This window comes from Suncus etruscus, chromosome 8, assembly GCF_024139225.1.
Source record: "Suncus etruscus isolate mSunEtr1 chromosome 8, mSunEtr1.pri.cur, whole genome shotgun sequence".
Taxonomy (NCBI): domain Eukaryota; kingdom Metazoa; phylum Chordata; class Mammalia; order Eulipotyphla; family Soricidae; genus Suncus; species Suncus etruscus.
In genome coordinates this window covers 44,443,835-44,468,534 of record NC_064855.1, presented here as the reverse complement: position 1 = coordinate 44,468,534, position 24,700 = coordinate 44,443,835, and the positions used below count along the sequence as shown (strand labels likewise).

Sequence of the window (24,700 nt, the reverse complement as noted above, 5' to 3'; positions counted from 1 at the left end):
TATTTTTGCAAGAATGTCTTTCATTTGTCTTAAAACCCATAGATGAGTAAGACTACTCTGTGTTTTTCTCTCACTCTCTGACTTATTTCACTCAGCATAATAGATTCCATGTACATCCATATATAGGAAAATTTCATGACTTCATCTCTTCTGACAGCTACATAATATTCATCATTGTGTATATGTACCATAGTTTCTTTAGCCATTCGTCTGTTGAAGGGCATCTTGGTTGTTTCCAGAGTCTTGCTATGGTAAATAGTGCCAGTGGTCTATCAATTTTGTTTATTTTTTTTTCAAAGAACCAACTTCTGCTTTTGTTGATCTTTCAGATTGTTTTTTTGGGTTTCCACTTCATTGATTTCTGCTCTCAGCTTTGTTATTTCCTTCTGTCTCCCTATTTTTGAATCCTTTTGTTGAGCACTTTCTAATTCTATGAGATGCATTATTAAGATATCGAGGTAGGACCCTTCTTCCTTCCTGATGTGTGCTTACAAAACTATATTTTTTCCTCTCAGTACGGCTTTTGCTGTGTCCCATAAGTTCTGATAGTTTGTGTCTTCATTATCATTTGTTTCCAAGAAAGTTTTGATTTCCTCTTCGATTTTATCTTGGACCCACTGGTTATTCAGTATGAGACTGTTAAACTTCCAGGTGTTAAAGTTTTTCTTCAGTGTCCCTTTGGAATTCACATATAATTTCAGAGCCTTGTGATCATTGAAGGTAGCCTGTAAAATTTCTATCCTCTTCAGAGCCTTGTGGTCAGCAAAAATAGTCTGCAAGATTTCTATCCTCTTGATATTATGGAGGTATGTTTTATGTGCCAGCATGTAGTCTATCCTGGAGAATGTCCCATGTACATTGGAGAAGAATGTGTATCCAGGTTTTCAGGGGGTGGAATATCCTATATATATCTACTAGGCCTCTTTCTTCCATTACCCTTCTCAGGTCTGTATATTGTTGTTGGGTTTCAGTCTGGTTGACCTATCAAGTGTTGACAAAGCCGTGTTGAGATCCCCCACAATTATTGTGTTGTTATTGATATTATTTTTCAGATTTGTCAACAATTGTATTAAATATTTTGCTGGCCCCTCATTCAGTGCATATATGTTTAGAAGAGTGATTTATTCCTGCTGTACATACCCCTTGATTAATACAAAATGTCTATCTTGGTCTCTTACAACTTTCCTGAGTATAAAGTTTGCATCATCTGATATTAGTATGGCCACTCCAGCTTTTTTATGGATGTTGTTTGCTTGGATAATTTTCCTCCAGCCTTTTATTTTGAGTCTATGTTTGTTCTGACTATTCAGGTGCATTTCTTATAGGTAGCAGAAGGTTGGATTGAGTTTTTTGATCCATTTAGCCACTCTGTGTCTTTTTTGTGTGTGTGTGATTTTTGGTCACACCCGGCAGTGCTCAGGGGTTATTCCTAGCTCCAGGCTCAGAAATTGCTCCTGGGAGGTACGGGGGACCATTTTGTATGCCGGGATTCCAACTGATGACCTCCTGCATGAAAGGCAAACGCCTTACCTCCATGCTATCTCTCTGGCCTTCACTCTTTGTCTCTTAACTGGCGCATTTAGTCCATTGACATTGAGAGAAGGAATTGTCCTGGGATTTAATGCCATCGTTATATCAAAATTTGGTGTGCCTTTTGGCCAGTCTTGTCTTAAATTAGGTCTTTCAGTTTTTCTCTTAAGACTGGTTTTGAGTCTGTAAAGTTTCTGAGCAGTTTTTTTGTCTGTGAAACCATGTATTCTTTCTTCAAACCTGAAAGTGAATTTTGCTGGGTACAGTATTCTAGGCGAAGCATCCATTTCATTGAGTTTTGTCACTATGACCCACCACTGCTTTCTGGCCTTGAGTATTTCTGGTGACACGTCTGCTGTAAATCTCAAGGATGTTCCCTTGAATGTAATTTCTCTTACTGATCTTGCTGCTTTCAGAATTCTGTCTCTATCTGTGGGATTCATCATTATGACTAGGATGTGTCTTTGGGTATTTTTTTCTGGGGTCTCTTTTGGTTGGTGTCTTTGGGCATGCAGGATTTGATCGCATATATTCTTTAGCTCTGGGAGTTTCTCTTTAATGAGGTTCTTGACTGTTGATTCTTCCTGGAAATTTTCTTTCTGGTTCTCTGGAACTCCAATGATTCTTAAGTTTTTTCTGTTGAGCTTATTATATACTTCTCTTTTCATCTGTTCCCATTCTTTGTGTAATTTTCCATTGTCTGTTCATTTGCTTTAAGTTTTTTTTTTCCAATCTCTTATGCTGTATGGAGTTGTCAATTTATCTCATCTTCCACAGCACTAATTCTAATCTCAGCTTCTGTTACTCTGTTGGAGAGCTTATCCATTTTGTCATTCAATTCATTTACTGAGTTTTTCAGGCCTGTTATTTGACCTATTATTTCAGTTTGGAGTTCTGTGATTTCTGTCTTCATAATTTTTTGGTTCTTATTAGTGTTCTGTTCAACTCAATCCATGGTTTCTTTGAGTTCTTTGAGCATCTTCCATATTTCTTGTCTAAACTCCTTATCTGAGAGATTGATTAGTTAGTTGGCCATTTTATGGTTATCAGAATTGTCATCTTCATTCTCTATGTCTGATGCTGGCCTGCATTGTTTCCCCATTGTCACACTTGTATTGTGGGTTTTTACACATATTGTGGTGGTATTCATAGGCTAAATGATGTATGGGGCCATGCTTCTCTGGCTCCGCCCTTTCTGGGTGGGTCAACTTGCCTCCCAGGAAGGGGAGTCCTCCGTGGATGAAGCCTCACACAGGATCAAATCTTAGGCCCGAGCACGCAGCAGAGAAGACAGTCCCGGAAAAAAGGCTGGGCTTCAGTGATCCAGCACAGTTTTTAGTGATTTTTTTCTTCTTGGTGCAGTGGCGTTCTTTCTTTAGAAAGAGCGCATGGCTGCGTAGTGAAGCTGAGCTCTACTGAAGCCTCTGGGAGAGTGAATTTTCTGGGCCCTTTTCCGCCCATTCCCAAGAGGTTCAGAAGACAGGACAGGAGACAAACATACACAGGAAGTGCTCACAGTTTCTCACAGTTTGTCCCCATTGGGCAGGCATAAATTTGTCGAGAGTTTTTATTTTTATTATTTAATATTAAAAAGGTGGTATATCTTTTAAAAAGGAAATACATTTAGTTGCTAGTAAATTTGAAAATAATTTAATATATTTGTGGCCACTGACTATACTTCTGATGTATAAATTATTCATTCTAATTTTCAAATTAAAATGCACTTCCATTTTTTTAGTTCTTTAATTGCATGCATATTAACTCTTGGTTGCAGAATTTTCATTCAACTTATTCTTCTTAACCCTATGAAATATTTCATTGTAGAATATTTTAAGTTTTTATAGCTAAATGAACAATCTTTTTTCAGAAATGTTAATTTATCATTATTATTTACAAAGTTGTTCATAACATAACTTTTTTAGGTAAACAATGTTCTAATACCAACCCCACCCCCAATATACCCTTACCTCCACCGATATCCGCAGATTCCCTATGACCTCCCAACCTGCCAAGTTGTCAGGCATATAGTAAATTTATTTCATTTACTTGGTTCAATAAACCAAAGAATGGCAAGTAGACTTATCAGAAAATAAACCTATTCATCAATTTGTGATAATTAATTTCTATATGTTTTGTTTGGATTTTGGGTCACATCCAGTGTCACTCAGGGCATACGACTGTGTGTTCAGGGATAAGTTCCACAGGCTCAAAGAACCATATATGGTGACATGGATTAAACCCAGGTCAGCCACATGCAATGCAAATTTCCTACCTTCTGTAATATCACTTTGGCCCTACGATATGTATTTAACTTTGTTAATTGAGTAGAGAAAAGCCATATGCACCGTTAATCAGTGCCATACTCAATGTTACAGGAGAGTAAGTTTCTGTTGTCCTTTAAAAGAACTCTTTTACCACTTCTTGCAAAGTAGGTTTCAAGGCCATGAATTCCCTAAAATATTGCCTGTGTATGAACCTCTGTATAGTTCCTTCAAATGTGAATCATAATCTAGCTAGATAGAATCTCTTGGTGAGGTATTTATTTCATTGAATTTTTGTACTATATATTTTTTATATTATTATGGCTTATGGAGTATTTTGACAGATCTGATATCCATCTTATGGACTTCCCTTTGTCTGCAACTTCTTTTTTTGATCTTGCTGTTTTCTATCAATATTTTGTATCTATCTTTTGTCATTTTGATTATAATGTGTCTTGAAATTTCCCTACTTGAGGCCATTTTCATTGTATCCTTCAGGCCTCTTGGATCTCAGTGCCTCAATTCTGGGAAGTTCTTATCTATGATTTCTTTAATTATTATTTCTTCATCATATTTGCCTTTCTGTTCTTCAGGGAATCTGATGATTCTTATATTGTTCCTCTTGAGCACATTCCATAGTTCTCTTATATGCTTTTACTCTTTTAAGTCTATTTTATACCTCTTGCTGTTTCCTAACAGTTTCCTCCTCCTCATCTTGAAGTTCCTCACTCTTTTGCTCAGCTTATTTTATTCTGCTCTTCAGCATTTATTTATTTTTATTTTTTAATATATCACCTACCATATTTTTCATGTTTGTCATTTCTCACTGAAGTAGATTTTTATTTTGACTCTAATCTTTTCGTGTGCTTTGATGACTACACATACTGCTATTATTTATTTAAACCCCTCACCATAGCGTAACTAGACACTGAGAATTTACTAGTGCTGTTTTTGTCTTTGGTGTTATTGTTTTCAATCATTCAGCTTGTTAGGCTTCTACATGTTTTCCCCATTGGTATTTTTAGTGTTTTTGCTGTACTGGAGGTGAATCTTTATGGTTAACTCCCCTAGAAGATACTGAGAGATTAAGCTGAAGGTTGCTCTCAGTCTTCTCTGCCCTTCCTGGGATGGCGGAACAGTAAGCAGAAGGTGAGGTAAATCTACACTTAAAAAATGGTTTTGAAAAGTGGTTTAGAAACTGTTTAGAAAGGTTTTAAATTATTTTATTATAAGAAGAGATACTCTTTAAATATGCTAGCAAATTACTGTCCATGTGGCTGCTCGATTTTTGATAATTCACATTTTCCCAATTCTTAAAAATGTTTACTAGAAAATAATTTCTCTCTTCATTTATTTACTTTAGGGGACAATGGAAGAGGCATATCCAGCCATGTGCAAAGGCTATTCCTGTCTCTGCTCAGGAGTAACCCCCTGGTGATGATATGGTGTTAATGGTTATTTGAACTTAAGTTCAGCTGTATGCAAGAAAAGCATCTTACCCCTTGTAGTATCTCCTTGTTGCAAGTTTCTATCATCTAATAAAGTGACATGACCTCACTTTCATGATTGCTCATTTTTATTTTTACTTGGAATAGAAAGTTCTGACCTTGCTTTATCAGGAGTTTAATGCATGTGTATGTGTGTAATTTTTGTTTTTAGGCCACTCCCAGTAAAGTTCAGGGATTATTCCTGGCTCTGTAGTCAGAAATTACTTCTGGCAGGCTTAGGGGACCTTATAGGTTGCTGGAGATTGAACCCAGGTCTGCCACATGCAAGGCAAATACCGTACTGCATCACTATCTCTACAGCCCAGGAATTCCTTTTTAAAATCCCCATTCTTAAATATTTGTGTCCTTTCCTACATACTACCTTGGGTATTTTCACAAGTCCAAGCTATATATAATATAAACTGGAAGATAAACAAATAACTAAGGAGATAGTAAATAAATAAAATATTTAAACTTTTCCAGGTCATTTTAATACACCTCACAATGAACTCTCAGATGATGACACTAACTGGAATTCATCTGATAATACTATAGATCTCCTATTCTTTTTGTTTTGTTTTGTTTTGATTTGTTTTTGTTTTGTTTTTGGGCCACACCCGGCGGTGCTCAGGGGTTACTCCTGGCTGTCTGCTCAGAAATAGCTCCTGGCAGGCATGGGGGACCATATGGAACACCGGGATTCGAACCAACCACCTTTGGTCCTGGCAAACACCGCTGTGCTATCTCTCCGGGCCCTAGATCTTCTATTCTTAACCTAATTACTAGTCTTCAAATATATTTGTAGACATACCTTACTCACCAAGGGTAAGGATTGTTCTTGTTTATTTTGAAGTATATACATGCTTTTTTAAAGGCACAGAAGGAGGAAAGGGAGAGGATAAGAAAGGAAGAAAGTGACATGCTCAAGAAAGAATGTGGACTTCTCCACAGGTGGAGAATGAAAGTTGGAAATTACATATCTCAATAGGGGAGTGGCAGGTGATATGTGTATGTGGGCACTATCTCTATGAGCCCAAGGAGTTCTGGTAAGGACTGTTCTAATTATCTTTGAGTCCAAGTCATTTATGGCTTTAAGCAGGCACTTAAGAGGTTTGAAGAGTGAATGAACCACAAGAACATCACTCATAAAAATGCTTCCATCAGGAAAATAGATGAAAGAAAAGCCCATATACTCTTAGAGTCTGTCTGTTACTAGTAGACAACAAATCTACAATCATGGAAGTCGGTGTTAGAGCAGATAATTCAAAGAATGTGGCCTTCAATAGCCTGATTCTTCTAAGGAAAGGGAAAAAAAAACACTTGGTAGTTTTTACCTTAAATTAAGAAAGAGCATTAATTAGTAATGCCAAAAGCCTAAACCCCTCAAAGTCCCATGAAATTTAGTTATTTGAAATTATATTATAACATGTATTCACATATTTTTCTTTTTTACTTTTTGTTTTTGTTTTTGCTTTTTGGGCCACACCTGGTGACACTCAAGGGTTACTCCTGACTATGCACTCAGAAATTACTCCTGATTTGGGGGGACCATATGGGATGCTGGGAATTGAACCCAGGTCTGTCCTGGATCAGCCGCGTGCAAGGCAAATATATTTTTCTTTTTATCCAACCTGATGAACAAGGCAATGCAAAAACTGATTTTCTTTTAGAAACTAGACTTTACTCAAATTAGAAATTCAAACCAATGGAATAAATGCAAAGCTAAAATTCAGTCATAATATTTATATTTTAATAACAATATATTTGAAATACAAGGAAATCTTAAATTTGATGTAAGATAAAGTTTAAACCACAATGTCTTGTGATCCTTAAGTAAGCTTCTGCTTCATCTCCCTAATCAATGCCTTCCTCTGACAATTCAATTCTACTTTATATGGGTTTTAAATTCTAACCCTCCAATACGAAATCCAAATGAAATAGAAAACTTCACCAAACTGCACACATAAACAAAAAAGATACGGCATTAAAAAAATCTCATGTAGCATAAATATTTTTAAGATAATACGAACTTAAGGCGGGGTTCTAAACAAAGCTACTGCCTATCTTCACATCTGAAATAAATATAAGCTCTTCATTGAGCTATAACACCACTAAAACAGCCATTGTATAGTACCATACAACTATCTAACACTTTTTTAAACATTATTTATATTAAAAAGGACTAATTCAATATAAATAGGATTAAGTCTTGATATCCAAGGCAACCAAGGCATGTCCTGTGGTAGACCTGCAAGAGCAGTCCAAACAACAAAGGGACTTGTAGCCAGCCCATCAATGAAGATCACAGGCCATGCCCAGGGGCAAGACTTCCCAAGCAGGCTAAAGCTTATACAGATGCAAGATAGTTTCTCACCAACATAAACTCCCCTGAGATCTCCCTGGCAGTGGGTAAAACAGACAGTTACATAAGAAAAAAGCACCTTAAAATTACAAAAAAAAACAAAAAACGCCCCAAACAACCCCCCCCAAACCATGGTAAAGCAGTGCAACACTCTATCAAGCCTTGTGGGTGAATATTGCAGTCCTGAAGACCCAATCATTATAATAACCTAAATAACCTCTCTGAAATGAAGTTCAGAGTGGAAAAGTTTAAGATGGTCAACAACAACAACAACAACAACAACAAAATACTGCCAATAAAACACAAGAGGACATGAGAGCAGAAATGAGAAAAATGCAAAGAGAAATGAAACAACTAAAAAACTTAGTAAGTGAAATTAAAAATTTATTGGAAGGCCTAACCAGTAGAGTAACAGTTGCTAAACACAGAATCAATGAGCTCGAAGAAGTGCAGAAAACCTCCATACAACAACAGAAGATGAAACATAGCCTCAAAATGAATGAAAGGAATATGAAAAAGTCCTGAGAAACAAAGACCAAACAGTTGACAAAAGAACAGAAACCCAGAGAGCAAGGAAGAAACCCCTATGAATGCATGCACCTTCATCCTGAATGTATTAGCTAAAAAACATCCGAAGAAAAACACCTCAAGGCACATTATAGTTGAAATAATAAACCATAGATCAGAAACAGAATAATAAAAGCAGCACGATCAAAAAGCATCCTTAAGATTTACAGCAGATTTAACACAAGTAACCCTCTAGGCCTGAAGACAGTGGTGAGATACAGAAAAAAATCTCAATAAAAGAATTGCCTCACCAAGAATACTTGGTGAGGACCCATTCAGGTTTGAGGAACATACACAGTTCCATGCAGAAACAACAACTCAGGAACTTTAGACACAAAAACATTATAAAAACTGAATGGGGGCTACTTTAAGGCAATACAAATCACATAAACATAAAACACTTCTAGGGGCCAGAGAGATAGCATAGAGGTAGGGTGTTTGCCTTGTGTTCAGGACAGTGGTTCGAATCCCGACATTCCATATGGTCCCCTGAGCCTGCCAGGAGCAATTTCTGAGTATAGAGCCAGGAATAACCCCTAAGCACTGCCAGGTATGACCCAAAAACAAAACAAAACAAAATAAAAATGTAACACTTATACAAAAAGATGGCACAAGTTTCATAACAATAATTTCTTTCAACGTCAATGGAGTAATTGCACCAATTTAGAGAGAATGAGTGCAGAATGAAACATTCTTCTACCTGAAATAATATATTTGGATTGTCAGAGAAAACAAAGATGAAAGTCAAAGATTGGAAAACAATCCTTTAAGCAAACAACTCCCTTAAAAAGGCTTGCGTGGCAAACTAAAATCAGATAACATAGACTTCAGGCTCAAAAACGTTATGAGACAGAGAGGGCTATTTCTTAGTACGTAAGGGATCTGTATATGAGGAAGATATCACACTTCTTTTTTTTTTTTTTTTTTTGGTTTTTGGGCCACACCCGTTTGACGCTCAGGGGTTACTCCTGGCTATGTGCTCAGAAATCGCCCCTGGCTTGGGGGGACCATATGGGACACCGGGGGATCGAACCGCGGTCCTTCCTTGGCTAGCACTTGCAAGGCAGACACCTTACCTCCAGCGCCACCTACCCGGCCCCAGATATCACACTTCTAAACATATATTCATCCAACAAGGGGCCATAAAAATACTCAAAGTGCTAATAAACTTAAAAAAAGATATCAATAACAACACAGTAGTACCTGGAGATTTCAACAGCACTCTATTACCTCTTGATTGATCAACCAGGATAAAATTCAACAAGAATATGCTGACTTTGAAGGAAGAAATAAAAAAGGGGCCTAGGTGTGTGTGTGTGTGTGTGTGTGTGTGTGTGCGTGTGTGTGTGTGTGTGTACATATAGTAGGCATATAGGGCTTTTCATCCCCCAAAAAGGAATATACATTCTTCTCCAGTGTACATGGGAAATTCTCCAAGATAGATCATATACTGGGCTCCAAAACACACACACTATATCAAGAGGATATAAATTATATAAATTCTTTTTAGACTATGATGCACTGAAAACAGAAGTGAGTTACAAACAGAAACAGAGAAATAACTTTAACATCTGGAAATTAAACAGCTCATAATCAGTGTGAATAATCAGTGGATCAGAGGAAAAAATCAAAAAGGAACCAAAAGCATCCTGAAAGTAAATGAGAATAAAGACACAAACTAGCAGAATTAGTGGGACATAGTAAAAGCAGGATTCAGAGAAAAATGTATAGTTTTGCAATCACTTATCAGAAAGGTAGAAAGGGTCTACATAAAGAGCCAGAGCGATAGCAAAGTGATAGGGCATTTGCCTTGCACGTGGCTGACCTAGGACGACCTCGTTCAATCCTGGGCATCCCATATGGTCCCCCAAAGCCAGGGGCAATCTGAATGCATAGCCAGGAGACACCCTGTCACAGGGTGTGCACCCCCTTAAAAGAAAGGTTCTATATAAGTAACTTAATAGTACAGCTTAAGGAATTGGTATAGGAGAAAGAGAGCCAAAATCAGGAAGAAGAAGGAAATAAGAAGACTTAGAGGAGAAATTAATGATTTTACTACCTTCAAAACAATACAAAACATCAATAAAAAGCAAGAGTTGGTTCTTTCAAAATAATAATGAGAGCAATAAATCAATTAGCAAAACTCACAAAGAGAAAGGAAGATAGAGAGAAAAAATAACCTAATAAACAGAATCAGAAATGAAAATGGGGATGTCACAATAGACACCTCACAAATTCACAGAATGATCAGAGATTACTTTTACAATCTTTATGCCACAAAACTAGAAAACTTAGAAGAAATGGATAAATTCTTGGACTCCTATACCCTCCCAAAGTGAAACTAAGATGATATGAATACCTGAACAAACCTATCACTGAAGAATATTCAAGTTATAATTAAGGGGTTCCCCAAAACAAAAGTCTAGGTCCAAATAGATTCATTAGTAAATTCTTTCAGAGCTTCAAAAAATCTACTGTTAATCCTTTTCATGCCTATTCAGAAAATTAAAGAAACAGAAACACTCCCAAATAGTTTCTATGAAGCTAACTAACATCACCCTGATACCAAAAGCAGACAAAGACTCTACAAAAAAAATTACAGGCTGATACTCTAGATGAACACAGATGCAAAGATGTTCTACAAAATTCTAGCAAATAGAATTCAGCAATTCAGGGGCCGGAGAGATAGCATGGAGGTACGGTGTTTGCCTTTCATGCAGGAGGTCATCGGTTCGAATCCCGGCGTCCCATATGGTCCCCCGAGCCTGCCAGGAGCAATTTCTGAGCATGGAGCCAGGAGTAACCCCTGAGCACTGCTGGGTGTGACCCAAAAACCACAAAAAAAAAAAAAAAGAATTCAGCAATTCATCAAAAAGATCATATGCTTTGACCAAATAGGATTTTTCATGGGAAAGTAAGGATGGTTTAATATATGCAAGTCAAACAACATATTACATTATACCAATAAAAGAAAAAATAAAAATACTATGATCACACCAACTGATGCAGAAAAGCATTTTACAAGATTCAGCACCCATTCATGATGAAACTATCAACAAGATGTGAATTGAAGGAACTTGCCTCAGTATAGTCAAAGCCATTTACAAGTCCACAGCAAACATTATACTCAATGGGAGAAAAGCTAAGAGGCTTTCCTCTATTATCTAGAACAAGACATGGTTACCCATTCTCCCACTTCTATTCAATATAGTACTGGATGTACTTGTCATAGCAATTTTCAAGAAAAAGAACTTAATGGGGAAATAGGCTACACCCAGTAGCCCTCCGGTCACTCCTGGCTCAGCACTCAGAAATTACTCATGGAGGGGCCGGAATGGTGGTGCTAGAGGTAATACATCTACCTTGCACACGCTACCCTAGGAAGAACCATGGTTTGACCCCCCAGCTTCCCATATGGTTCCCCAAACCAGGAGCGATTTCTGAATGCATAGCCAGGAGTAACCCCGAGCATCACCAGGTGTGGCTGAAAATAAAAAAGAAAATAAAGAAAAGAAAACTCCTTAGAAATATATAGATATTGAAAAGAGATCAATATATATTCCTCAAAAAAGAACCACAGATGGCCAAAAGGCACTTGAAAAAATGCCCCACATCATTAACCATCTGGGAGAGCAAATCAAATAAAAACGAATGAGATATCTTACACCACAGAGACCAACACACATTAAGAAGAACAAGAACAACCAGTTGCTGATGTAGATATGGGGAAAAAGAGATTCTACTTCACTGCTGATGGGAATGCGGATTTGTTTAAAAAAATACAAACAAAAGCCAGCCAATCAAATAAACAAAAATCCCACTAGAAATTAAGCTCCCATATGACTCAGTAATACTGCCCTTGGGTATAAGTTAAATTCTAAGTTTAGCTTTTTTCTGTAACCTTTCATACACTTTACTTCTTTCCCAAGAGGTAATCTTAAAAAAAACCTCTAACCCTATCATTATGTTCACATTTATTAAGAAATTCTGTAATATGTCAGGGCTGGAGTGATAGCACTACAGCTGTAGGTCATTTGCTTTGCACACAGCCAACCTGGGATTGACCCAGTTTGATCCCCGGCATCTCATATGGTCCCATGAGCCTACCAGGAGCGATTTCTGAGTGCAGAGCTAGGAGTGCCATCAGGTGTGCCCCAACCCCTCACCCCCAAGAAATTCTATAATATAAACAAACACATTTAGTTATATGTAATTTCTCTAGTGTATAGATAAAAGGTAGTCTATAATCAGATCTACTTGAGAATAATTTGTTTTTGTTACTTAAGAATATGTACTAAAAATTGCCTAAGTCGAATTGAGATGTTCCCCCATTAATTTAACTGCATCTCTAACTATATCTCAATATATTCTGCTTTACCCCTATAAAAGAATCTGTAATGAAAAAGCTGTGCTTCTCTCTTTTGGGAACCAAGTTCAACTTTAGGAATGATTCCTAGAGATAAGACTACTCAAGATTAAAATCCTAAATTCCATGTGAAATTCACTCATTCATTGCTTTATGCATGCATCAACAATTTCAACCATTAATATCCACCACATCAGTCTACAGAATCAGTCATGTTGGTAAATATGACAAAACTATGTTAAACAAAACAAACATTGTCACCACTACCACTGGAAACTTCTTTCAACTGAGGAAGAATGAAACTAAACAAATTTAGCTCTAAATTCCATGATTATAAGGTGCTACTGCATCACTGAGCAAGGGGCTCAAGCTAAACTAATGTCAGGGAGATACAAGTTGAAATAATGTAGAATTTTCATTATATGGATGGCATATATGGGGGCTGGAGAGATAGCATGGAGGTAAGGCGTTTACCTTTCATGCAGAAGGTCATCGGTTCAAATCCCGGCGTCCCATATGGTCCCCCGTGCCTGCCAGGAGCGATTTCTGAGCACGGAGCCAGGAAAAACCCCTGAGCACTGCCGGGTGTGACCCAAAAACCACACACACACACACACACAAAAGGACTATTCAGCAATATGGGTAAAAATGTGAAGTCATGTGGACTCTTTAGGAAAGAATCTAGTATTGTCTATGCATTACGCACAGCAGTCCTGTGCTGAGGATAATCCTACAGAAATAACATCACCCACTGTAAATTCCGTCCTGCAGAATTTTGTGTAGAGCCAAAGAAGGGTTACAAAGTGAAATTACTCAGTGGTGGAACAGTTAAATAAATAAGTTCATGGGTAAGCCACACAGGAACTCATTGACAAAGATGATGTACACTGCTGTCTTGAAGGTATTTTTAGTGATGATCTTTGAAAGTAGAACAATAGGGCAATAGGGAGATTAACAGCCCATTTTTAGAAATTTATCTAAAACAACATATGTATCTGTGTATACATATGTATATTTTCTATATGCCTACATGAAATAGGTGAAAAGTAGAGTGGGACAAGTATCAACATAGGTAAGTCATTTGCCGTAGGCAAGTATTTAACATGCTTTCTTCCTCTTAGAGTGCCTTTGTACAGTGCAGAAGATGTGATGCCAAGAACTACATGTTGTGGTATCCCTCAGACAAATAGGTGCTCTTGTGTGAGATGGGAGAGGAAAATATCAGGGCAGGGTCATGAGTGGGCTCATAGGACAGTTTCTGGGCCATACCCAGTGATACTTGGGGGTTATTCCTGGCTCTGCTTTCAGGAATTACTCCTGAAGTGATGCCAGGGATTGAGCCTGGGTCAACTGCATGTAAGGCAAGCAACCTACCTGCTCTGGCCTCTTACTGGACAGTTTCTGTTCACAGATATCTTCACTTCTCACATTTGCATTTCCTGAATTCCTTACACTCACAATCTTCATGGATGTGGAGGGCTAAGGCAATCTGTTTTTCTGGCCTGGGTTTATATACAGTACAGTAAGGCTTGGGAGTCAACCTTTCCACAGAAGCTGCTGATGTCTGGCTTCTAGCTTTCTTAAGTTGAAAGACCAAGTATGGGCAGGGGTGTTGGTGGTGGTGATGGTTGTGTGGGGGGACGCAGAACTCCTAGCACTGGTTCCCTAGTAGCAGACTACGCTTGTTCAGACAGGTTTTCCATTGATATCCTCAACCACTTTCTTTATCCAAGTGTCAACCTGCCTAAAACAGCTGGCTTCTATTTTGTTATTTTTATTTATTTATTGGGATACACTGTACAGTGTTCAGAGATTACCCTGGATCTATGCTCAGGAAGTATTTATTCCTGGTGGGTTCAGGGAACCAGATGAGGTGTCAGGACTGAACACAGTTTGACTGTATACTATCATTATACTACTCATTATACTATCATTTCTGCAGTAGGATTCTATTTTTCTTGAAACTGAATCCATGTGATGCCAGTGGACTCAGTGGAGAAAAGAGATGCAGTTATGATCATTTAAGCAGATGGATATAACTATACCTTAAAATCATTGCAATTATTCATATTAAATTTTATTGCTATTTGCAACTCATCTGCTGTAAACAGGGACTTTCAAAAATCTTTAAAGGCAAAGGGCACTCATGCTTGGGACTTCTCCCAGGGATAGAGACTTACCAGCAGATGTGGACATGGATTTTGGAGCTGGCAGCAAACTTCTGCATGGTGCTGTTAAATTGGAGGATGCTTGAGGAGTCAATCTACTACCTCCCTTGGGTGTATCTTTGGAAGGTAGAGATGCCTTCAGCGAAGGCTGGTCTTCATTTCCAAAGGTTGAACCTGTAGGAGGTAGACAGTGTGTCCATTATAAATTCATTAAACATAGATATACTTCCTCACTATTTGTAGTTTTCTTTCCTTAATGTCATAATCTGCTTTAGAACTTTCCTGAAGTCACATTAAGGGGTCTTAGAATGTATTTCTTAGAAATCAGATGTAGAAAGGACTCTCTTTAGTCATCACATAAGTCTAGCACTTAGATCTCTTATGTAAGAGGTGGCACCAAGACCCAGAACAGCATTGTTTCTCTTAAGATCTGTCATGCATGTGCACACACAGATGTTGCCTTTTTTGATCTCTATTAGTTTTTAGTTGACTCTTGCAGTGTTTGGGGATTTTTTTCAGCAGAGTTCAACTGACTATGGGTGCTTGGGGATTGAATTGTCCCTTCTAGCTGGCCTGGGTCAATACATATGGTGTTTTATTCTTTTAGTTTTAGAGCTACACCTTACAGTGTTCAGGACTTATACTTAGATCTGTGCTCAGAAATCATTATTGAGGGTACCAGGGATCAAAATAACAATATACATGGGCACCAATGAAGGTAAAAAAACGTGAAACATGGAAAGAGGAAGGAAGGCTTTATTATCTGAATACCTGAAGCAGAGCAAACTCGGGACCCAGCATGAGAGCCTAGTTTATTTCAAAGATGACATTTCTTGAAAAATACCATTAATTTCTCACTATCTTAAAAAAAAGCTTGCTTCTAATAATTTTTTTCTAAACTTGGAACACAGAAATGTACATGACACAGTGCATGAAAGTATGGAAGCCCCTAATTTTTTCCTTCTAGATGCTTTGTTTGTTTTGTTTTTGAGGCAATCTTGATTAATCCTAGCTATGCAGTCAGGAATCATTCCTAGCAGTGGTTGGGGACCTTGTGTGATACAGGGAATTGAATCCAGGTTGACCCTGTAAAGGCAAATACCCTACCCACTATATTATCTCTTACTCCATCCTTTTAGATATCTCCAACCTATTGTGGTATAATTTCTTAAAGAAAAGAAACAATCCCCTCTTTCTTGTTAAAGCAAAAGTTTCCCTTTCTTTTGTTGTTCTTGGGTTTTGGGTCACACACTATGGTGCTTAGGATTCACTGATGGTTCTGTGTTCAAGAATTACTCCTGGCATGGCTTGTGGTGCCAGGGATCGAAGCTGGGTCAGCCACATGCAAAGCAAGAACTTTGGCCTTAGTACCAATGCATACATTTCTTAAAGATACCTTGGAGTTCAGCTGTGTAGGTGAAGGAGTTCAGCTCCAGGAGGTGAAACAGAGAGCCCAAATGTACTGAGATGACACATATTTAAGACAAAATTAATCACTTAGGAAAGTGACCTGATTATCTAATGTGGAAAATATGCAACAACAGCAATGATGCAGAATTTTAGTGAAAGATTAAATTTTCATTAATATTTTCCTAATTTTCCACAATATATAACATATTTTGACAGACCTGCATAAGAATGCTAACACTAATAAAATGGGGTTTAAAATTGCCTGAGAGTTCTACTAAACCATTTAGAGATTGCTGCTTTCTTCTTGTTGAGGACCCAGAAGCCTACTTAAAATTGGTGATACTGTTTTGTTTCTAAAGTAAAATTTACTTAGGACAGAAAAATAAAGGGTGTGCTTTTTCCTAAAACAAGAAATATGGCCTGCAGTTCTTACAAAACTGGTTTTAGTGTTGAATTTCCTAAGCTATTGACTATCCATGAAGCTCTACATAGTTTCCACAAATATGAACAATAATCTAGCTAGATTTATTCAGTTTTTGTACTACAATTTTGAGTATATGTGTTGAGTTTCCCTAATTGAATATAATTTCATTGAGACCATTCAGGTCTCTAGGATCTCTGTGCCTAAAATTCTCAACTCTGAAAAGTTCTTACTGTTGATTTCTTTAACAATTCTTTGTTTCTTTGTTTCTTTCTTTTTCTTTCTTTCTTTCTCTCTTCCTCCCTTCTCTTTCTTTCTTTCTTCTTTCTTTCTTTCTTCTTTCTTCTTTCTTTCTTTTCTTTCTTTCTTTCTTTCTTTCTTTCTTTCTTTCTTTCTGTCTTTCCTCCTTCCTTCTTTCTCTCTTTCTTTCTTCTTTTTCTTTCTTTCTTTCTTTCTTTCTTTCTTTCTTTCTTTCTTTCTTTCTTTCTTTCTTTCTTTCTTTCTTTCTTTCTTTCTTTCTTTCTTCCTTCCTTCCTTCCTTCCTTCCTTCCTTCCTTCCTTCCTTCCTTCTTTCTTTCTTTTTTCCTCTCTTTTCTCTTTCTTGCCAAACCCGGTGGCACTCAGGGGTTACTCCTGGCTATGTGCTCAGAAATCAGTCCTGCTTTGGGGGACCATATGGGACACTGGGAAATCAAACTGTGGTCCGTCTTAGGCTAGCACACACAAGGCAGCCTTCCTGCTTGCACCGCCACCCAGGCCCTAACCATTGTTTCTTCATCACATTTGATTTTCTGTTCTTCATAAAAACTAATGATTCTTAGATTGTTCTTCTGAACTCATAGTTCTCTGATATGCTGCTCATTTCTTTCAGATTGTTTCCCATTTTCCTTAGTTGTTACTGCCTTCACTCTTGGAGCTCTTCAATCTTTTTCTCAGCTTCTGTTGTTCTGCTGTTCAGAGCGCTCTTGATTTTTTAATCACCTACCCATGCTTTTCATTTTAATTATTTCTTTTTTAATAATATCTTTATTTAAACACTTTGATTACAATATGATTGTAGTTATGTTTCAGTCATGTAAAGAACACCCCCCTTCACCATTGTAACATTCCCATCACCAAAGTCCCAAATCTCCCTCCTTCCCAACCCACCCCTCTGTACTCTAGTTAGGCTTCCTACTTCCCTCATTCATTCACATTGTTATGACAGTACTCAATGTAATTGTTTCTCTAACTGTACTCATCACTCTTTGTGGTGAGCTTCATGTCATGAGCTGGATCTTCCAGCCTTCTCTATTTTGTCTCTGAGAATTATTGCAAAAATGTCTTTTATTTTTTTTTATTTTTTATTTTTTGGTTTTTGGGCCACACCCGGTAGTGCTCAGGGGTTACTCCTGGCTGTCTGCTCAGAAATAGCTCCTGGCAGGCACGGGGGACCATATGGGACACCGGGATTCGAAACAACCACCTATGATCCTGGATCGGCTGCTTGCAAGGCAAACGCCACTCTGCTATCTCTCCGGGCCCGTCTTTTATTTTTTTAAACCCATAGATGAGTGAGACTATTCTGTGTCAAATTCTCTCCTTCTGGCTTATTTAACTCAGCATAATAGATTCCATGCACATCCATGTATAGGAAAATTTCATGACTTTGTCTCTCCTGACGGCTGAATAATATTCCATTGTGTATATGTACCACAGTTTTTTTAGACATTCATCTGTTGAAGGGCATATTGGTTGTTTCCAGAGTCTGTAAATAGTGCTGCAATGAATATAGGTGTAAGGAAGGGATTTTTGTATTGTATTTATGTGTTCCTAGGGTATATCCCTAGGAGTGGTATAGCTGGATAGTATGGGAGCTCAATTTCCATTTTTTGGAGGAATCTCCATATCCCTTTCCATTAAAGTTGGACTAGACAGCATTCTCACCAGCAGTGAAAAAGTGGTCCTTTCTCTCCACATCCCCATCAGCACTGCTGCTTGTTCTCATTCTTTGTGATGTCACCCAATCTCTGTGGCATGAGATGGTACCTCATTGTTGTTTTGATTTGCATCTCCCTGGTGATTAGTGATGTGGAGCATTTTTTCATGTCCCTTCTGGCTTTTTGTATTTCTTCTCTGATAAAGTGTCTGGTCATTTCTTCTCCCCATTTTTTGATGGGATTAGATGTTTTTTTTTTTCTTGTAAAGTTCTGTCAATACCTTGTATATTTTGGATATTAGCCCCCTATCTGATGGGTATTGGGTGAATAGTTTCTCCAACTCAGTGGGTGGCTCTTGTATCCTGGGCACAATTTCTTTTGAGATGCAGAAGCTTCTCAGCTTAATATATTTCTCTGTTTATCTCTGCTTCCACTTGTTTGGAGAGTGCTGTTTCTTCCTTAAAGATGCTTTTAGTCTCAATGTCATGGAATGTTTTACCTACGTGTTGTTCTATATACCTTATGGTTTCAGGTATGATATCAAGGTTTTTAATCCACTTGGATTTTACCTTCATACATGATGTTAGGTGGGGGTCTGAGTTCGCTTTTTTGCAAGTGGCTAACCAGTTGTACCAACACCACCAGTTGAAGAGGCTTTCTTTGTTCCATTTAGGATTTCTTGCTCCTTTATAAAAAATTAGGTGATTGTATGTCTGGAAAACATTCTCAGAGTACTCAAGCCTATTCCACTGATCTGAGGGTCTGTGTTCATTCCAATACCCCGTTCTTTTGAGAACAGAAGTCCTTTTTAATATTTACCAAGTCACATTTCACTGTGAGATTACAGTCAAATATTTTAAAAGACCAAATGAAAATATGCTATATGGAGAGACTTTTGAGTAATTAAAAGCAACTCCTCACCACTCTTCTCCCATATCAATTAGACTAGTTGTAATAAAATCCCTTTCCCTCTCCAAGGTACTTAAAAACTTGAGCCATCATCTATGAATACTCAGCTTCATTTGTGAATATTTAAGTAGTTAATACTTCAGGGAAAATATTTAAGTAGTACCATTTTAATTATATACTTCATATGGCAGTTGTTAGAAGGTAAGAGCATCTGATTTGAATTCATTTTAAAGTCTTTTAAATTTAATATAGTTATTCATATTGAATAAGAAATTTATAAAAATGATCAAGGACTTCCATATTAGCTTTGTTAATAGAGCATTAGAGAGGCTTAGGCATTCCATTTATAGAGCTTTGATTTGTGCTCTAATGCAGCCTTTTGGAGACAGATATGTTTAAGTACTAGTTTCAAGACATAAGAAGGACTCGTGCATAGATTTTCTGAGTCAAACACTGTTTAATGAACCACATTTGGGCAACAAACCATGTACAAATACTAAGAAACAAGTCAAATATCAAAAAATGTATCAGGCAACTTAACCACAATTTATTTCTTATCAGTTTATGTGGGGGCTCCCAGTGCAGGAATTAGGTTTACTACGCAGCTGTTATTTTTTTTCCACTTTTAGTAATCTTTTGTTGTTTATTTCTTTGTTTTTGGTCACACCTGGCAGTATTCTGGGCTTACCTCTGCTTCTGTTCTCAGATATCACTTCTAGCCTAAATTGGCAAACTATCTGGGTTTCAGGGAGCAAACCAAGTAGATCACAAAACAAGCACCATGCTATCTGTATTATTTCTCCAATCCCAAGAGAATTTATTTCCACTTAGTAGAAAGTACTAATTCTCTATTTTACTAGAAAATACTAATTAGTACTTATAAAGTACCAATCTCTTGGGAATATTAAGTCTTTAAGAGAGTAGAAATATAGCACCCCTATAGGAAATGAGCATTAGATTGACATTAAGCAGGTGTGTCAATCTGTAAACCAAAATAATGTTCATTACTTCAACTTTAAGAATTTTCTCTCCCCATTTGAGATAAAGAAAGAAAATATATTTTCTTTTCTTAGGGTCTGTCTAGAATAGTCATCCTTTTTTTTTTTTTTTTTTTCCATTTCAACATACTGTTTCTGTATCCCAACGATTCTGGGACTCTTTCCTTTAAGTTTCGTGCTCCTGTATTAGGCAGGGTCCACAGCCCGGATCAGTTCACTCTGCTTTGGGGGACTGTCTTGCGAACTGCAGGGCAGTTAGCAGCATCGCTGGCCTCTATCCACTAGAGGCCAGTAATACCCTATCCCTGACTAGCCACAAATAGACTATCACAAAAGGTCTCCAAACATTGCCAATGTCCTCTAGGGGGCATAGCACCCCAGGTAAACTATTGCTCAAGAGAAATGAAGACTGGATTTAGTCGAAATATAGTGTTTTGTTTTGTTTTGTTTTGTTTTTTAATTTATTTAAACACCTTAATTACATACATGATTGTGTTTGGGTTTCAGTCATGTAAAGAACACCACCCATCACCAGTGCAACATTCCCATCACCAATGTCCCAAGTCTCCCTTCGCCCCACCCGACCCCCGCCTGTACTCTAGACAGGCTCTCCATTTTCCTCATACATTCTCCTTATTAGGACAGTTCAAAATGTAGTTATTTCCCTAACTAAACTCATCACTCTTTGTGGTGAGCTTCCTGAGGTGAGCTGGAACTTCCAGCTCTTTTCTCTTTTGTGTCTGAAAATTATTATTACAAGGGTGTCTTTCATTTTTCTTAAAACCCATAGATGAGTGAGATCATTCTGCGTTTTTCTCTCTCTCTCTGACTTATTTCACTCAGCATAATAGATTTCATGTACATCCATGTATAGGAAAATTTCATGACTTCATCTCTCCTGACAGCTGCATAATATTCCATTGTGTATATGTACCACAGTTTCTTTAGCCATTCGTCTGTTGAAGGGCATCTTGGTTGTTTCCAGAGTCTTGCTATGGTAAATAGAGCTGCAATGAATATAGGTGTAAGGAAGGGGTTTTTGTATTGTATTTTTGTGTTCCTAGGGTATATTCCTAGGAGTGGTATAGCTGGATCGTATGGGAGCTCGATTTCCAGTTTTTGGAGGAATCTCCATATCGCTTTCCATAAAGGTTGAACTAGACAGCATTCCCACCAGCAGTGGATAAGAGTTCCTTTCTCTCCACATCCCCGCCAACACTGTTTATTCTCATTCTTTGTGATGTGTGCCATTCTCTGGGGTGTGAGGTGGTATCTCATCGTTGTTTTGATTTGCATCTCCCTGATGATTAGTGATGTGGAACATTTTTTCATGTGTCTTTTGGCCATGCGTATTTCTTCTTTGTCAAAGTGTCTGTTCATTTCTTCTCCCCATTTTTTGATGGGGTTAGATGTTTTTTTCTTGTAAAGTTCTGTCAGTGCCTTGTATATTTTGGAGATTAGCCCCTTATCTGATGGGTATTGGGTGAATAGTTTCTCCCACTCAGTGGGTGGCTCTTGTATCCTGGGCACTATTTCCTTTGAGGTTCAGAAGCTTCTCAGCTTAATATATTCCCATCTGTTAATCTCTGCTTTCACTTGCTTGGAGAGTGCAGTTTCCTCCTTGAAGATGCCTGTAATGTCCTGGAGTGTTTTGCCTATGTGCTGTTCTATATATCTTATGGTTTTGGGGCTGATATCGAGGTCTTTAATCCATTTGGATTTTACCTTTGTACATGATGTTAGCTGGGGGTCTAAGTTTAATTTTTTGTAAGTGGCTATCCAATTGTGCCAACACCACTTGTTGAAGAGGCTTTCCCTGCTCCATTTAGGATTTCCTGCTCCTTTATCAAAAATTAGGTGGTTGTATCTCTGGGGAACATTTTCTGAGTATTCAAGCCTATTCCACTGATCTGAGGACCTATCCTTATTCCAATACCATGCTGTTTTGATAACTGTTGCTTTGTAGTACAGTTTAAAGTTGGGGAAAGTAATTCCTCCCATATTCTTTTTCCCAATGATTGCTTTAGCTATTCGAGGGTGTTTATTGTTCCAAATGAATTTCAAAAGTGTCTGATCCACTTCTTTGAAGAATGTCATGGGTATCTTTAGAGGGATGGCATTAAATCTGTATAATGCCTTGGGGAGTATTGACATTTTGATGATGTTAATCCTGCCAATCCATGAGCAGGGTATGCGTTTCCATTTCCGTGTGTCCTCTCTTATTTCTTGGAGCAGAGTTTTATAGTTTTCTTTGTATAGGTCCTTCACATATTTAGTCAAGTTGATTCCAAGATACTTGAGTTTGTGTGGCACTATTGTGAATGGGGTTGTTTTCTTAACGTCCATTTCATCCTTATTACTATTGGTATATAGAAAGGCCATTGATTTTTGTGTGTTAATTTTGTAGCCTGCCACCTTGCTATATGAGTCTATTGTTTCTAGAAGCTTTTTGATAGAGTCTTTAGGGTTTTCTAAATAGAGTATCATGTCATCTGCAAACAGTGAGAGCTTGACTTCTTCCTTTCCTATCTGGATTCCCTTGATATCTTTTTCTTGCCTAATCGCTATAGCAAGTACTTCCAGTGCTATGTTGAATAGGAGTGGTGAGAGAGGACAGCCTTGTCTTGTGCCAGAATTTAGAGGGAAGGCTTTCAGTTTTTCTCCATTGAGGATAATATTTGCCACTGGCTTGTGGTAGATGGCCTTCACTATATTGAGAAAGGTTCCCTCCATTCCCATCTTGCTGAGAGTTTTGATCAAGAATGGGTGTTTGACCTTATCAAATGCTTTCTCTGCATCTATTGATATGATCATGTGGTTTTTATTTTTCTTGTTATTGATGTTGTGTATTATGTTGATAGATTTACGGATGTTAAACCAGCCTTGCTTTCCTGGGATGAAACCTACTTGATTGTAGTGGATGATCTTCTTAACGAGGCATTGAATCCTATTTGCCAGGAAAGCTGAGACTGGTAACATCTAAAATTCTGTTGGGTTAGCTTGCCAGCTAATTTTTAAGTAGTTTCTGGTAACTATTTTTAGTTAATTCTTTAGACAATCTAGGATCTATAAATATGCCACTTTTTATGCATATTTAATAGAGGGACATATTTTATTTTCCATGATCAGTACCCCATGAAACATAAATAAGAAACTGGGAAGATGGAAGAATAACTTGGAGATAGTACAGAGGTAAGAGTACTTGCCTTGCATATGGCTGACCCTAGTTCATTCTAAGGTATCACAAATGGTTCCCTGAACACTGAGTGAATCTGAGCATAGTCAGGTACCCAAACCATGAACTGATTGAAGTCACACTGATTTACAACATTTCAGGAGTTTTAAATGTGAATCATAATGTACCAATACCTGTAAATAAATATGCTTGCCTAAACCACCTTCTCCTGTTCAGTTAGGAGTCTAATGCACTATCTATGCATTCCTATGTTCATTGTGGCACTATTCACAGTCGCCAGAATCTAGAAACTTTTAAAGAGTTTTGTCATAAAAATAACAGCAAATAAAAAGTGAAAGAGAACTCAGTATGCTCTTGGTGGGTTTGGACTGAATAAAGAGAAGCTCAGCTTCACACTGCAGAGGTGAATTTGCTTGTCAGAGTCCTTGCCTACAGAGAAGAGCAGCCCTGATGCCTGTGTGTCTGGGCTGCTCCTCAGTATTATCCAGCAACAGACATTGTTTGTATTGGAGTACATGAGGGGGAAAGCATCTGAAAAAGGAGAGGAACAGGAAGAAAAGTAAGTTTGTGAGTGGTTCAGCTTAATATCAGGGGTTCTGAAATTATAGAAGCCGAAGTGTAGGCAAAATATCACTGCTTTAAGCTTAGTATGAAAACTGTTGGGATATTCCTTCCCTGGAGTATAACCTAAGTTCAGTTGGACCTTTGCTGGTCTGTTTATTTCTTTTCTCCATTTTTTGAATGGTATTAAATGTTCTTCTTGCTAAGTTTTACCAGTTGTCTTCTATATCTTCAATATGAACCATTATCAGATGGCCATTGGGTAAATCTCTCATTCTGTGGGAAATCTTTGTATCCTAGTCACTATTTCCTTTGAGGTACAGAAGCTTATTAATTTAATGTGGAATGCAGAGAGCTTTTCTGCATTGTGTTTTGGGGCTTCTAAGGTAAGTCTCTAGGAGTGGCATTGCTGGATAATATGGAAGTTCAAGTTTGGAGAGCCCAGGAACAGATGAATGGATAAAGAAACTTGTACATCTACACTATGGAATACTACAAAGCTCTTAGAAAAATTAAAATAATCAAATTTCCTTATACATAGATGG

General features: G+C 37.7%; 1 protein-coding gene across 2 annotated transcripts in view; it reads right to left on the bottom strand.

The window, feature by feature from the left end:
- MTUS2 (microtubule associated scaffold protein 2) overlaps positions 1–24,700 on the bottom strand; it is a 584,178-nt gene that overhangs the window by 174,530 nt on the left and 384,948 nt on the right. For both annotated transcript variants that reach the window (XM_049778747.1, XM_049778748.1), the window contains exon 6: positions 14,754–14,915. In XM_049778747.1, the coding sequence (XP_049634704.1) occupies positions 14,754–14,915 (162 nt within the window). The remainder of the gene's footprint in view (positions 1–14,753; positions 14,916–24,700) is intronic.